This window comes from Chlamydomonas reinhardtii, chromosome 15 (assembly GCF_000002595.2).
Source record: "Chlamydomonas reinhardtii strain CC-503 cw92 mt+ chromosome 15, whole genome shotgun sequence".
Classification (NCBI taxonomy): Eukaryota; Viridiplantae; Chlorophyta; class Chlorophyceae; order Chlamydomonadales; family Chlamydomonadaceae; genus Chlamydomonas; species Chlamydomonas reinhardtii.
The window spans coordinates 573639-589124 of NC_057018.1; the positions used below are offsets into that span (position 1 = coordinate 573639).

General features: G+C 63.3%; 3 protein-coding genes across 3 annotated transcripts in view; 2 read left to right on the top strand and 1 right to left on the bottom strand.

The window, feature by feature from the left end:
• CHLRE_15g637282v5 (uncharacterized protein) overlaps positions 1-5208 on the top strand; it is a 6721-nt gene extending 1513 nt beyond the window's left edge. The window contains exons 2-8 of the mRNA XM_043070558.1: positions 460-596; positions 1093-1258; positions 1463-1808; positions 2080-2216; positions 2781-2912; positions 3465-3594; positions 3984-5208. Of these exons, the coding sequence (XP_042916422.1) occupies positions 460-596; positions 1093-1258; positions 1463-1808; positions 2080-2216; positions 2781-2912; positions 3465-3594; positions 3984-4024 (1089 nt within the window). The 3' untranslated portion in view covers positions 4025-5208. The remainder of the gene's footprint in view (positions 1-459; positions 597-1092; positions 1259-1462; positions 1809-2079; positions 2217-2780; positions 2913-3464; positions 3595-3983) is intronic.
• Positions 5209-5667: 459 nt separating this feature from the next.
• Positions 5668-10119, top strand: CHLRE_15g637315v5 (uncharacterized protein). Its single transcript, XM_043070559.1, has 3 exons — positions 5668-5976; positions 6082-6943; positions 7088-10119. Exons 2-3 carry the CDS (start codon positions 6856-6858, stop codon positions 8179-8181), a joined length of 1182 nt encoding a protein of 393 aa, XP_042916423.1. The 5' UTR covers positions 5668-5976; positions 6082-6855; the 3' UTR covers positions 8182-10119.
• A 1132-nt stretch (positions 10120-11251) lies between these two features.
• CHLRE_15g637350v5 (uncharacterized protein) lies at positions 11252-15267 on the bottom strand. Its single transcript, XM_043070560.1, has 8 exons — positions 15157-15267; positions 14919-15007; positions 14106-14693; positions 13639-13717; positions 13245-13280; positions 12945-13043; positions 12572-12658; positions 11252-12182 (listed from the first exon to the last, which is right to left on the bottom strand). Exons 1-8 carry the CDS (start codon positions 15238-15240, stop codon positions 12066-12068), a joined length of 1179 nt encoding a protein of 392 aa, XP_042916424.1. The 5' UTR covers positions 15241-15267; the 3' UTR covers positions 11252-12065.
• Positions 15268-15486: the final 219 nt, after the last annotated feature.

Below are 15486 nucleotides of genomic sequence, written 5' to 3' on the forward strand. Positions count from 1 at the left end.
GTGGAGGAGGAGGGGGAGGGAGGAGGAGGGAGGAGGAGGAGGAGGGAGGAGGAGGGAGGAGGAGGAGGCGGGGGGTGGGCGAGTCGCAAGGCCTGCAGGTGACGAGGAGGAGGAGGAGGAGGCGGGGGGTGGGCGAGTTGCAAGGCCTGCAGGTGACGAGGAGGATGTGCGATGGGACAGTGTTAAGGCAGGTTGGTGAAGTCCCGTAGGGTGCAGCTGATTCCCAAACCCCAGTAGATGGCAGGTGAGGAGGAGGAGGATGAGGAGGCGGGGGCTAGGATGGCCAGGGCTGCAAAGGAGGGCAGGGACAGGGGGGGGGTAGTTTGTTCCTATCCCAAAGTGACCATTATGAGGAGGGAGGGAAGGACAAGTGCTGAGGAGAAGAGAGGAGAGGACGGAGAAAACCCTGAATGTACCCCCCCCCTTTCTCGCATCCCTCTCGCTCTCGCCCCAATGCAGGTGCGCAAGGCTCAGGAGGAGCTGGAGGCGGTGCGGCGGCGGCAGGCGGCGGCGGAGCGGGAGGCGGGGCAGCAGCAGCAGCGGGCCGAGGGGCTGGCGGCGCGACTGGCGTCGGTGGAGAGCGAGCTCGGCGCACTGTGAGTGGTTTTGTTTTGTTTTGTTTTGTTTTGTGCCAATGTGTTCGTGTGTTTGTTGTGTTTGTAGTTTGGCAACAGCTCGACCACCATGCCGGTAGTTTGTAGGAACCCAAAACCCACACCGTGCGCGCGTTGTCGAAATCGTAAGAGCAGCGAAACAGGTTTTGTAACTGCGTCCGACCCCGTTGCTGCGATGCCTCATGCCTGTGTGTGGGTGTGGGTGTGGGTGTGGGTGTGGGTGTGGGTGTGGGTGTGGGTGTGTGTGTGTGGGGGGGGCTGGATTGCTCTCCTAGGGCGCTGTGTCGCCGCCCCGCCGTGCTGCCTTGTCTCTTGACGGTCTGCCTTGTCTCTGAACGACCGCCCTTGCTTCCTGCGCTGCCTCGAGCTCCTACCGTTGTTGCTGCTCTGTGTTTTCGACGTTGCACCTTGCGCGCACGCATGTTCGTTATCGTGTATACCGTATGTGTGTGCGGCCTTTTTGCAACTGGGCGCGCAGGCGGGAAGCCTACAAGGCGCAGACGGAGTCGCACGCTATGGAGCAACAACACCAGCAGCAACATCAGCAACAACAACACCAGCAGCAGCAGCACCAACACCAGCAGCACCAACACCAGCAGCAGCACCACCACCAGGGCGATGGCTGGTCTCGAGGGGGGCAGCAGGTGTGTGCGAGTGTGCATGTGTGTGGGAGGAAAGGGGGGAAGGGGAGGGAGGGAGAGGGCGGGAGGGAGGGAGAGGGCGGGAGGGAGGGAGAGGGCGGGAGGAAGGGAATCTCTCACCCATCTCACTCATCAACCCCCATGTGTGTGTGTGTGTGTGTGTGTGTGTGTGTGTGTGTGTGTGTTTCGTCCTCCCCTCCTCCTCAGGGACCCGACGGCCCCGCGCCTCCCGGCGGCCCCCGCGGCGGCGGCGGCGCCGCGCCGCCACCCGGCGGCCCCCCAGGCGGCTTCATGCCGCCGCCGCCAGGCGTGCCGCCGCCGCACGGCCCACCGCCGCCGCCGCTGTTCAACCCAGCGGACCCAGCGGCCATGGCGGCGGCCGCTGCCGCCGCCGCCGGTTTCGGAATGGATCCCGCCGCGTTGTTCGGCCCCGGCGGCGCCGCCGAGCGGTTTGGTCTGCCGCCAGGGATGCCGCCGCCGCCGCCGCCGGGCATGCCGCCGCACCTGCCGCCGGGCTTTATGCCGCCGCCGCCGCACGGCCCGCCGCCGCCAGGTGCGTGTGGGTGTGGGTGCGGGTGCAGCAGGGGGGAGGGGGCCTTGGCGGTTGGCGGCCGTGGTTTGCGTCGCCGCACTGCAACTTCACACATGGAATCCATTCATCACAACCCGTCCCCAAGCAACAACAATAAAAACGCCAGCAACAATACGCCCCTGACACCGCGTCTGTGATTTCGTGTCGGGAACATTTGTTATGGTCACGGTCCGCTTATCACGCACGCCACACGCCATGCCACGCACATACACACACACCCACGCACACGCAGGCGCGCACCCCGGGTTTGCGGGCTTCACGCCGCCGCCCAACGTGCCGGCGCCCGAGGAGATCCAGGCACGAATCCTGGAGCTGCTGCCTCCCCACCCCGCCAACCCGCAGGCCGACCCAGCCGCAGACGCCGTACAGGTAAGGGCGAGGGTGGGTGGGGTGTGTGCGGAGGGGTTGCAAGCCTCGAACATTGGAAACAGGATACGAGTCAGGGGAATCAGGCGACAGCAAGTACAAACACGGGTAGAGGGGTGTGGGCGGAGGGCGTGGGGTACAGGGGTTGGGTGTGTGTGATCAGGCGTTAAGGCGGCGGCTTACATCGTGGTTTGGCTCGCGTTCCGGTTCGGCCCTGCGGTTTGAGCGAACAGGAATGAGAGACATGTGCGCCTCTCCATTTGGCGAGGATTCCTAGACTGTTGGGACCTACTGCATTGGGCTGGGGCAATTCACTTCTCCTCCCCCACTCCCAACCCCACTCCTGAAACGATCATAAACATGAATCCCACCCCAAACCCCAAACCCCAAACCCGAACCCCAACCTTTGAAGCACACACGCACACACACACACACACATACACACACACAGGCACACACACACACACACACACACACACACACACACACACACACACACACACACACACACACACACACACACACACACACACACACACACACACACACACAAACACGCACGCGCAGTGGGATGAGCGCCTGGACGCGGCGCTGGATGCCTCGCTGGCGCCGCTTTGCTGGGGGCGCGACCTGGCTCACGTGTACGGCAGCCCACGCGGCTTCATGGCGGCACACCCCGAGCTGTTCGCGTTCCGACAGGTGAGGGGGGGGGGCTGGGGTGTGTGTGGGTGTGGGTGAGGTGTGTGGGGGTGTGGGTGGGGGTGTGGGTGGGTGGGTGTGGGGGTGGGTGGGGGTGGGGGTGGGGGTGGGGGCGTGGGGAGGGGGGGTGCAAGGTGAAAAACATTGGGAACAGGTTTACAAGCAGGGAATCAGGGGACAGGAAGTAAGAACATCAGGCGTTGCAACAGGGAGTGGTTGTGTACCGATGACCGAAGGGAAGCTGGGGTGAGGTGGGGGTTGTAAATACCAGCTCAAACTAAACCAAACCCAATGCAAAAGAACGAGGAGAGCGTGTCCTATATGCTTTGACAACGGAGTGGCACTCGGCAGTAGTGGGGTGGGTGGGTGGGTGGAGTTTTTAGCCGTCTGTGTGGAGAACCGAGTTCCATTGCGGGGGGCTGTTCCGGGCGCCATTCGCTTGCTGCTTAATCCTTGCCACTGCCCACCCGTATGCCACTGCCCACCCGTAGGCCACTGCCAACAATGCCACTGCAAACAATGCCACTGCCAACCCTTCTGTTGTTGTTGCAGGACGGAGCTGTGTACCGGGCACCCCGCGGCGGCAGCGGCGGCGGCGGTGGGCGCGGCGGCGGCGGCGGGCACGTGCCGCCGCCTCCCCCGGGCATGCCGCTGCCACCGCACTCCCACTCCGGCTTCCCAGGTGCGTCACCAGGGGGCGCGGGTGCTGCTACTGCTGCTGCTGTCGCTATCGCTGTTGCTGCTACTGCCGCTATCGCTGTCGCTGTCACTGTTGCTGTTGCTGTCGCTGTCGCTGTCGCTGTCGCTGTCGCTGTCGCTGTCGCTGTCGCTGTTGCTGTTGCTGTTGCTGTTGCTGTTGCTGTTGCTGTTGCTGTTGCTGTTGCTGTTGCTGTTGCTGTTGCTGTTCCTGCTGTCGCTGTTGCTGTTGTTTACGCCGTGTCGGTGTACACACATTGATGTAATGGTTTGCTGTGCTGCCGAGCACGTGCACACACACACATGCACACGCAATGCCCCTCACGCTCTGCCGCTGCCGCTGCTCCCTCACCACACGCACGCACACGCACACAGGCATGCCTGCTGGCCTGATGTTTGGCGGCGGCCACTACTGAGGCCGCCACTGCTAGGGCGCGCGGCCAGTACTGAGCGGCGTTGTTGGTGCCCGAGGCGTCGCGGCGGCCCCTTCCGCAAAAGCCTGGCTGAGGCGGCCACTCCTGCTGGGGTGTGCGGCAATCACAACCTCTGCTGAGGCGGCTCACGGATTGGCAGGCCTGGTGGAAGGGGCAAATGTGCGAGGTGTGCTTGCAAGGCACGCCTACGCCTTTGGGGGACCGTGCGCGCGCACACAGGCCCGCTGTTTGCGAGGTGGTTCCCTTGCCTTTCTTGAACGCGTGGCTTGCACGCGTCCTGGTATCCGCCGAGCGCTTGGACTGCTTACATTCCTGGTGGGGTTCCTGGTGGGGTTCCTGCTGGTGGCGTGTCCCTGGCGGCGTGTCCCTGGCGGCGTGCCCCCTGGCGGCGTGCCCCTGGTGGCCTGGTGGCCTTGTTGGTGGCGTGCCGGCGTGCGTCTGCGTGCGGGCGTGTGTCGCAGGCAGGGGCCCCTGGTTGCAGCTCGCTCGTGGTTACATTGGTGATTTGAAAATGCTTGCTTGCTCTGGGAGTCGAGCCTTTTGGGTTCAGTACCGTAGGGCAGAGGCTCCAGGTGGCTGGAAGAAAGGAATTCAACGCAGAGGCTTGGACTGGGTGTGTGATGGGACAGGGTTTAGGCAGGTTGGCGAGGTCCCGTAGGGTGCAGCTGACGCCCATACCCCAAGCAGACGGCAAACAGTTTGCAGCGGCAGGAATCAAATGCAGAGGCTTGGACTGGGTGGAGAGTGGAGACTTGAGGCTTGAGGGCAAGCCTCTGCGACGGTCAGACAGCTTGACTCGCGGCAAGCACAGCGTGCGCATGTGTTGCTTGGGCATGTGCAAACTCCCGAGTGTGAGAAGAGAAACAAAGGGGGCACTGTTAGTGCGTGAGCACGAGTTTGGGAAGTAAACTGGTGCTGTATGTGCTATGCCGCAGGGGTGTGAAACAGGCGGGTGCGTGCAGCAGGGGGAAGGCGTGGGGCTGTGGCGCAGGGAAGACAGATGGTGCGTGGCAGACACTGCAGCGAGGCGTGAAGTGTGGGAGCCAGCAGGGGCAGCAGGCGGGGCAGGGCAGGAGGGGCAGAGAGGGCGGAAGCAACTACCTGTGCACTACTGTAGGTCTGTTGCACGTATCGCCATCGCACAGCCATTGTTGTTTGAACTACGGGTACCCTCACCACTGGTACCATGCCACCTGCATCGCTGCTGCCACCACCACCGCCACAGCTGCCACCACCACCACCGCAGCCACCAAAAACAGCACTCCGGCCCTGCCGTTGCCAGTTGTGTGCCATCTGTTGGGTTCTGGGAATTAGATGCAGGGGGGGTTAGACTCGACTGGGAAAGGCCCCATGTCAGTGCTCGTATCTTGTAGTATCGCCCTCACGGCACCCGGCATCTACACATGCGTAGAGGACCCTGGCCGCGGCATCTACACTTAAGCCCCCAAGCCCCCCAAAACGTCTACGCTTCCCCCATTTTTGCGCCAAAACGGGCCAAAAACGTCTACACCTCATTATTGTGGGATGCGGGCTGGGCTTTGTTTTCGTCGGCCTCCCGACATACCAGTAATCGTCACGCTTTTGGGTGTATTCTGGTAGCGTGTCCATTGTTTCATAGGTAAAAAGTATAGGTGTCGATCAGAAGAGCGAAGCCAGACTCAAAAGGGCGCGGCCGACCAATCTGCCAATCGCTGCTGCGTGTGCCGTGGCCTTTGCGCTTCCCTTGCAGCTTGTTTCCGATTGCGATACTGCATTTCAGGCACTGCCTCATTAAGTGATACTTCACGCCTTCACGCTGTAGCCCGCTGGGCCGACCTCCGGGACTGTCGCAACTAACTACGGCGTGGTCGCCGCGCTCGCCGCGCTTTGCTGGATCGCGCCTCAAAGTTTGCAGTTTGATAAGCAATATAGGCACCAGAGACTGCATCGAACAGGTGCGCCGCGCAGTTGAGCTCGTTTGGGTGCGAGCATCTCGATAGTGTCGGTTCAGCGCGCGCAGCCTTCTAACGCCGCACCCGTTGTAACTTACGTCTATACAGGGCGAGGTGGTGGACCAGGAGAGCCTGCACAACGTGTGCGGTGAGTTGGCGGAGCCAACGTAACGCATGCTGACGCGACGTTTCCGTCCCCGGCCGTAGTTCCATGGCCGAGGCGGTTGCTGGCGACGATGGACGCCCAGCGAGTTCGTCGGCCCCTACTCATATGTTTAGGGGGTAAATCAGCCCCGGCCAGCCGCTGAGAAGCAGGCTAGCAGAAGGCGCAGCTGTAGCGCCCGTGCAGCAGTCTGCCGCAGTGCAGCAGTAGCAGCAGCCGGCGCCCGGCCCAGCCGCCCGCACAGCACCGCCGCCGCCGCTGTATGTACATCCGCCGCCGCCGCACCACCGCCACCGACACCATATCCCTGTGGCGTGCTCTTCGCGCTGCGTCTGTTACCACTACTGCCGCCGCTGCTACCACTGCCGCAGCGCACACAGCGCTGCTGTGTGCCCGCTGTGCCGCTGCCGCCACCAGCTGTATGTCGCCGCCACGCCGCCGCCCCCGCGTGCTCCTGGCGCTGGTACCACTATTGCCGCCACACAGCGCTGGAGATGCGACCGCACTCGCCAGCAGAATCCTTACGGCGGTGACGGGAGTGGGAGGAGCAGGAGCCGGTGGCGGGGACGGGGAAGGGCCAGCAGGCACAGCGGCGGCTGCAGGTAGGATCGACAAAAGCAGGCGGCAAGGGTGGTGGCGGCGGCGATAGTTTTGCTGAGCCCGCAGCAACCGGCACTGGCAGCGGGGGTCCCACATTCGCGGCGGCGGCGGCGGCGGCGATGCCTTTGCCTGCATCAATCGAGCTCTCCAAGCAACAGCAACAGCAGCAGCAACAGCAGCAACAACAGCAACAGCAGCAGCAACGTTGCTGTTAACAGCAACACCAGACCTTATCGGGGGAGGCGCCGGAGGGGCAGCAGGGACAGGGGGCGGACTCCCAGGCGTCCTTCCAGGCGGGCGCCCCAAACTCGAAATGGCTGGTCGCGCCCTTCCCCACCCGCTTCTTCATAGCGCTCCCACCGCAGCCGCCACCGCAGCCGCAGGTGCCAGCAGCAGGTGAGGCGCCGGCGGCGGCGGCGCCGCCGCCGGCGGCGGCACTTGCGGCCGCCATCGCGCGCGGGCTGACGCCGCCGCCGCTCGGCGTGCTGGGCGGCTTCCCCCGCCCGCTGACGCCGCCGCCGTTGCCGCCGATGCTGCTCTTCCCTTCCGCCGCCGGCTGCCACGGCGGCGCTGCCGGCGTGGACTCAAGGCTGGGCTCCGCTACGGCATCGCCAGCGGTGGCGGTGACGGCGGCGGCGGCGGTGGCGGTGGCGGTGGCGGTGGCGGTGGCGGCGGCGGTGGTGGCGGTGGCCGCCTCCGGCGGCGGGCGCTACCTGCCAACGAGCAGTGGTGGCAATAATGGTGGTAGCAGCATCACTGGTATCGGCAGTGCGCGTCATGGCAGTGTTATTAGCGGCGCCTTCGTCACGCCACCACCACTATCTCATCGCGCACCGGCGCCAGCAGCAGAAGCTTCAGTGGTGGCGGCGGCGGCGGCGGCAGGGTTGCTGGCGGGGCGCCGCCGCCGTCCCCGTCGCCGCTGGCGCTGCCGCTGGTGTCGGGTGTTGACGGCAGCATTCATGCCGGGCGCTGCCGGCGGCGGCAGCGGCGATGGTGGCAGGGCGTTTTCCGCGCGCCTGTTGCGCGAACATGATCTCCATGCCAGCGGTGGCGGCGTTCGTAACGGTAGCAGCAGCGGCGCCACATCGCCCATGGGTGGCGCTGGCGGCGGCCCAAGGAGTGGGCAGCAGATATGGGAGGGAGATGGCAAGCGCCACCGAAACTTGTTTGGCAGCAGCGCATGCAAACAACAGAAGGCCCAGTTCAGGGCACAGGGACTTAAGGACCCATCCTACAGTGCAGCCGCTATTGCCGCAGCTGCAGCTTGCGTGCCGGACCTGGTGATTGTGCACGCCGTCCACAATCACCAAGTGCTGTCGCCAGTGCTGTCGCCAGTGCTGTCGCCAGTGCTGTCGCCAGTGCTGTCGCCAGTGCTGTCGCCATTGGGAGAGTATGCAGCAGAGTCCTCACTGCTGTCCCCCATGTCACCGTCACTGCTTTCATAGCTGCTGCTGTCGCTGTCAGCTGAGTCAACCGAGTCCTCATCCGTGCCTGAAGCTCCACTGGCGCGCGGCCACAGCAGTGGGCAGCTGCTGTGCAATAGCGGCGCCAGTCGTGATAGCTGCCACCCCATCCGACCCATTCGGGTCACAGCAGTGGTGCAGGCACGGTCAACGGGACTGCCGTGCCACCGTTGCAGCAGCAGTGGCCGTGCCAGGCCTTGACCATCACACATGCACCGGCCACGGCTGCCACCGCTGCCACCCGCGTGCCAGCGGTGCTGCTGCCAGTGCCAGCGGCCACCACCGTGACACCCATGGGGCTGCAGCACCCGCCCCGGCCCCAGTCGATTCCCAGCAGTGGTGGCGGTTGTGGGAGCAGTGGTGGCACGTTGGCCACTGCCACTCCTGGCATGAACACGCCTGGTCCTGGCGCGCCCCTCTGCCAGCGCTTTGACACGCCCACCACAGCGGTGGCCAGGAGCTCGGCAAATGGCATCAGGCTTCCCAGTGTGGCGCCGGTGTTGGCGCCCAACAACTCGGGCCTCAACACCGGCGGCGGCAGTGGTGCCAGCTCAGGCCCCAGTGGCGCCAGCGGTGGTGGTGCAGCAGGCGGCGTGGCCGCCGGTGGCTCGGGCCACTGTGTGCCCGGCAGCACAGCGGGCGTCAAACGGCCAGCTGCAGAGCAGGAGCAGGGGCAGGGGCAGGTGCCAGCCGCCAAGCGGCGGGCGCTGAAGGGGTGGCGGCGGCGGCCTGTGCAGGGGAGGTGGCAAGGGCAACAGCGGTGGCAGCGGTGGCAGTGGTGGCAGCGGTGCATGCAGCAGCGGTGCAGCAGCTGCCAGCAGCAGTGACGGCAGCGGTGCCTACGGTGGTGGTGGTGGTGATGCCGATGGTGGTGGCCCTGCTGGCGGTGGTGGCGCCTACGGTGGTGGTGGTGGTGATGCCGATGGTGGTGGCCCTGCTTACGGTGGTGGCGCCTACGGTGGTGGTGGTGATGCCGATGGTGGTGGCCCTGCTTACTGTGGTGGCACCTACGGTGGTGGTGGTGGCGCCTATGGTGGTGGTGGTGGTGCCGATGGTGGTGGCCCTGCTTACGGTGGTGGCGCCTACGGTGGTGGTGGTGGTGCCGATGGTGGTGGCGTTGCTTACGGTTGTGGCGCCTACGGTGGTGGTGGTGGTGCCGATGGTGGTGGCGCCTACGGTGGTGCGTATGGCAAAGGCGATGCTCACGGTGGTGGTGGCGCCTATGGTGGTGGTGGTGCCTATGGCGGTGGTGGCGCCTACGGTGGTGGTGGTGGCGGTGGCGCTGCTAACGGTAGAGAAGAGGAGGAGCTGCCATCATGCGGCAGCGAAGAGGAGGAGGAGCTGCCATCATGCAAGCGCAAGCGCAAGGAGTGAGGTGTGGGAGCGTGGTTCAGGATTGGTCTGCTGAGTAGAGGATGGGAGCATGGAATTTTGTGATTCCTGACCGAAGTGAGGACGAGGCAGGTTTGGCCAGCAGGTGTGTGTGGAGAAGGGATGCGGTGGTTTCGAGCCCCAGAGTGAGAGGGAGAGGGCCGAGTGTAGACAGGTTTGGGCGTCCTCAGACAGGTTTGGGCTGGTGCAGGCAGGTTTGGGTGTGAGGAGGCAGGTTTGGGCGTGGCTTGACTGACTCTTTTCTTTTATGTGGGGATTGGGCGACAGAAATGGGCAACAGGGACAGAGACAGAGATAGAGTGCTGCGCGATGCTTACCCTGGTGCGTGGTAGTGGCCAGTGGTAGCGGCAAGTGATGGTAGTTGCCAGTGGTTGTGCCATCAGCAGGACAGGGCAGGACAGGACTGTGGGCGGTGCAGGGTTTTAGTTTGCAGGGTTTGGGTAGGTGTGCGGTGGTGGATGGTTTGAGTGGCAGAGACCACGATGGCGTTGCTTTAGAGTGTGGCCGCTCCCGCCATGAACACGCTGGGTCCTGGGCCCACCAGCTCCCATCCGCCCCCGCCCCCTTCCAGCCAGCCAGCAACTTGTCGGTACAGTAACTCCGGCGTTCGACCAGCCATGCACTCCTGCTCTGCCGCTGCAAACTGTTTGCTGTCTGCTTGGGGTATGGGCGTCAGCTGCACCCTATGGGACCTCGCCAACCTGCCTGAACCCTGTCACACACCCGCCCCCGCCCCCGCCCCGCCCCCCGCCCCTCCCGGCTCCCCCGGGACTCCGGGCACCTGCGCACAAGGCATAGGCACACCAAAACGAGGGTTGGGGCGGCAGTGAGGGGGCCAAAACAACCAATTGTCGACATCTGAGAATGTTCTGCTCCTCACCATCGGCGGCGCTTCCGCTCAGAACGCCGACCTCCCAGCTGTTCCCCACGTCAGCTACTACCGCAGCAGGTTCAGCACACCCCACACTCCTCACTACAGTCCGCAGCTACCGTACCACTTTCGAACTCCCAAGCCCAATGTTGTGCTGCGTTAATGCGTTATCCTCACAGTAAAAGGACTAGCTAGCAGATGACAGACCATCGTTTCCACAGCACCGAATGCGTACGTAGACCAGAGCGGACGGCGGAGTGGGCTTGCAGGCGGCACGAGAGTAGGCAGTCAGTAGCGCAAGTTGCGAATTCACATGTTACCTCGTAACCGACGGTAAACGCTGTGGACGGCCGCGCCCATGGCTGGCGGACGGAAAGCGGCTGCTGTAACGGGATGGCTGGGCTGGACGACGGCGGCCGGGCGTTGCGTGGGACTACCAGAAAGGATGCGCCCGAAACCAACCTGGAGAACACCAGCGCCACCGGTGCACCGCCGCCGCAAGAATTACCGGTGTTCAGTACCGGAAATGATGACGCCGCCCAATCCGCAAGAGGGCTACGAAGCCCAGGCCCGTCTCCATCCCGGGGTGGGCATCCCCAGTGCTCGTATCTTGTAGATGACCCTGACCGCGGCATCTACACTTAAGCCCCCAAGCCCCCCAAAACGTCTACGCTTCCCCCATTTTTGCGCCAAAACCGGCCAAAAACGTCTACACCTGCATAGATGCGCGGCACCCAAACCCAAATTATTTTCTCCGCCTTCGGCGGATTTTGGGCAGATTTCTACAGTGTAGATGGAAGATACGAGCACTGGGATGATCCCGGTGCGGGTCTGCCCTTCGGCTCCACTGATGCTCACGTCATTGCCAGCCTCCCAGAACCCCATGCCACCTCAGGCCCGACCTCAACTAACACAGTCAGCTCGCTCCTCACTCCTCACTCTTCCAGCTACATACGGCTACATATGGTACCAAGCGCCGCCGGGCCCGTCGCTCAAAACTGATGGCCGCGTTACACCGGGGCCGTGGGGCTACTACGCGCACTGATGGCGCCAGTGCAGCGTGGCGCTGGGGCGCTGGCGCCAGGGCAGCGTGGTGCTGGGGTTATACGCGCACGCTGACCGCTACACACACACCGACGCCCCTACGGCGCAGCTGCATGTACCGTACTGTTGTGTTTTGTGCGTGGTTACAAGGTGGTGTGCACGACGCGCTCCGGCGCTTGCAGGTCCTTGCAGAAACCGAGGCCCGGGCCCGGGGGGCCCTTATGACGCCAGAACTGCAACGGAAATGGGTATTTTGACTATGCTACTCGAGATGCTACTCATGTACTGTCACACGGCCACATGGCGGCTTCACTAATGACACGTGCCGCCGCCGCCGCGTCCGTCCACTTGACCCGCGAGTTCCGCGAAACCCCCAACATCCACAAACAAATCCAGAGCCAGTAATCATGACGCCGACGCTGCATCCGCACAAGACACACACACACACACACACACACACACACACACACACACACCGTACTACTACCATACAACGTTGCCGGGGGTGGGGAGGTGGGGTTGTGGATACCAGCCCGCACTAAACGAACCGGTGCGGAGTCTAGGCACCGGTGTGGCGGCCGCGCTGCTGCACGTACTGCCAGACCGCCATGGCGCCGCTGACGTGGGCGTTTAGGGAGCGCGTCACGCCCAGCATGGGGATCTCCACACATGCGTCCTGCGTGTCAAGTGTGTGTGTGTGTGTGTGTGTGTGTGTGTGTGTGTGTGTGTGTGTGTGTGTGTGTGTGTGTGTGTGTGTGTGTGTGTGACGTAACTACCTGCCCAAACTAAACCAAACCAAGCCAAACTAACTGGGGGGTTGTGCAAGGATTGGTACAGAGAAGTGTAGCGAAGTACAGGAGGGGTAGGGTTGTTCATTCCAGCAAGACAGCCCTATTGCAACAGAGACCCTTAGGCCTTGAGGCCTTCCCCGTGCTCCCGCTCACTCCGCTCTGCCTTTGCCCCTGCTGCCCCGCACCCTCACTCACCAGCAGCGGCGGCTACAAACAATGATTGTCAATTAATGCTTTCCCGACCCTCCAAAATATCTCTCATAATCTCACTCACCAGCAGTGGCAGCAGCGGCTGAGGCACGCCGCTCTGCTCGTTGCCCAGCAGCAGCACCACACGCCCGTGGGAGGGCCAGGCGAAGGACTGCGAGCGATTCGTGTGTGTGTTTGGGTTTGGGAATGTGAGCTATGGTGGTTTAAAGTTGTGTCAGAGAGCATGTTACGGAGTAATAGGGAAACATCAGAGTGTGTGCGCGTGTGTTGTGCCTGGTCGCCCCCGTGCCTGCCACTTCCCTCGCGCACCAACCACTGCAGCGGCCCGCCCTCGGCCGCCTGTCCCGCTCATCCCTTTCCCTCGCCCATAGCTACACACGTTTCCACGATGACTACACACGATTCCACAACACACAAACATCATAAAACACACCCACCTGCAGCGGCACGCTGCCCGCCGCCTGCTCCACCCCAACCAGCAGGTAGCCGGCGGCCCGCATCTCGATCAGGTAGGCGGGGAGGTCGCGCGGGCTGACCTGTATGGGGCGACAAGAACAAAGACAAAGGAGGAAATAAAGAAGGGAGGCCGTAAATATCGTACGTAAAGTGTGTTGGGAGTCGCAGTTGTTAACTGTGGCGCCTTTCGCTGGAAAGGGGGGAGCCTGTGTGACAACTACTGCAAAATAACACCGAACCCCCTGCCCTACACACGGTTTGCTCGGTTTGCTCGCTCGCACCTCTCGCAGGGGCAGCCACCGCTCGGACGTGACAGCCTGCATGTGTGTGTGTGAACGTGTGTGACCGCATGTGAACGCACGTGGACGTGTCTGAACGTGCGTGAACGTGTGTGAACGTATGTGTTCTTTGATGTGGGGCTTGGTGTGATTTACCATGGGGGCAAGAGGATTGCGGCATTGCGGCACCTGTTGCAGCTTGCAGCCACGCACCACAACCATGACTCTGCCACGTGCGCATACAAAAGTCACACATGCGCAACCCTCAACCCCACACCCAACCCGACCCCCACAACCACTAACCCATAACCACACAACCCAACCCCCATACCCACCAGCCCACACAACCCACCCATCCACCCACACACAACCCCACACCCATAACCCCCACACACACCTGGCGCTTGAATGCGTCGTTGCTGGCCACGGCCCGCGAGGGCAACACAAGCGCCTCAGCACCCATGGACTCAGCAGTCCTGAGTAAGGAGGTTAGCGATGTTGGTGGTGTTTGTTAGTGGTTGGGTGGCGATTCGTCGCGTCGATTCTTCCTCTCCGTCCCCACCTCAACCACCCCGGCGGCCTCCGCTTCCCGCTGTTTGGCCACGTTTGCACGGGGCGCCTCCACACTACAACCCTCCCGCCCCGACGTGTCCCGCCATGCGTCTTGTGCTCTCCGGTTTAACGGGAATGGTCAAAACAACCTCCTTCCCCTTCCCCTCCCCTCCTGCCCCCCCTCCCGTCCCCTCCTGCTCCCCTTCCCCTCCCTCCTGCTCCCCCTCCCCTACCCTCCTGCTCCCCCTCACCTCCCCTCCTGCTCCCCCTCACCTCCCCTTCGCTCCCCTACCCTCCTTGCAAAACCCCCACCTGCACAGCCCCGCCATGTTTGGAATATTCTCAAGCAGGCTAGCCACCACCACCAGCGCCGTCGGCCGCCCGCCGCTGCTGCCGCCGCCACCGCTACTGCTACTGCCACTGCCGCCACCGCCGCCGCCCGCCGCTGTCAAAGCGTCCAGTCGGTCTGCTACAGCCGCCAGCAGCGTCGTACCGGCGGCGGCGCCGGCGGCAGTAGCAGAGGCGCCGGTGCCGCCGCCGGCGCTGGTTGTAGCAGCGACAGCAGCAGCGGTGCCCGGCAGCTGCTGCGGCCGCAGCTGGTAGGTGGCTGTGGCTGTGGTGGCGGCGCCGGCTGTAGCGGGGGCAGCGGCAGCTGCTGCTACTGCTGCTGCAACTGCCGCGGGGTTGCCACCGCCTTCGTCCTCGCCATCCTCCTCCTCGTCCTCCGCTTCCGGGCCCTCGCCCTCACCCTCCCCGCCTCCGCCCTCCTCCTTCTCCCCCTCCTTTTCGTCTTCTTCGTCACCGTCCTCAGCAGCCCCTGCTGCGCCGCCGCCGCCGCCGGCAGCTGCGGCGGCTGTGGCGGCTGCTCCGGTGGAGGGCGCCGCCCGGCGTCCCAACGACCTGTGAACACGCACGACACGTAACTACCGTATCGCAATTGTGATCGCGGTTGTAATCGGATTGTGATCAGCACACAACACTGTGTGGCTGTCCTGGGCTTGAAAATGCCAACTCACCAAGAAACGACAAACACACAAACAATATCAAACTCACAAAATTTACTCAAACCACAACCATATTTGTGAACCCAAATGAACAGACAAACAAACAAACAATCCGCCTCACCTGACCACCGCGGGCAGCGCCTTGAGCACATCAATGGGCAGTCGGTCGCGCGTGTGAAGAGCCCACACCGTGGGGGTGCCGGGGTCCACCTGCGGGTTTCGTGTGTGTGTTTCGTGTGTGCTTCATGAGTGTTTCATGCGTGTTCCATTGTGTGTATGTGTTTGCGCGTGTGCGCTTCAGGGGGGCTCAATGGCTACCAAGGCAGGAAACACCGCCCTTCCCCAACCCCATTCCGTACACATTCCACACCACCGGCTCCGTCCTTAGCGCCGCCTGGCGCCACCTCAGCCCCTATCTGTGTATAAGCGAGACTGAGCGACATCAGCACCTAACTTGTGGACCCAGCTAGATCGCATGCAGGTGGGTTGCAGCCCGGGCTGTGGTTACACCCCGCGTGGCGTGGAGTCAGGCAGTCAGTCTCACCCCGCACACCCGACCTACAACCCTTTACGGGGTCAACCCCAAGAGGTCAACCCCACAAGTACCAGCCACCAACTGATGCCAACTCAACATGGCACATAATGCAAACCGCCTGACGTGCACGCGTGTGCATGCGGAGGGGAGCGCT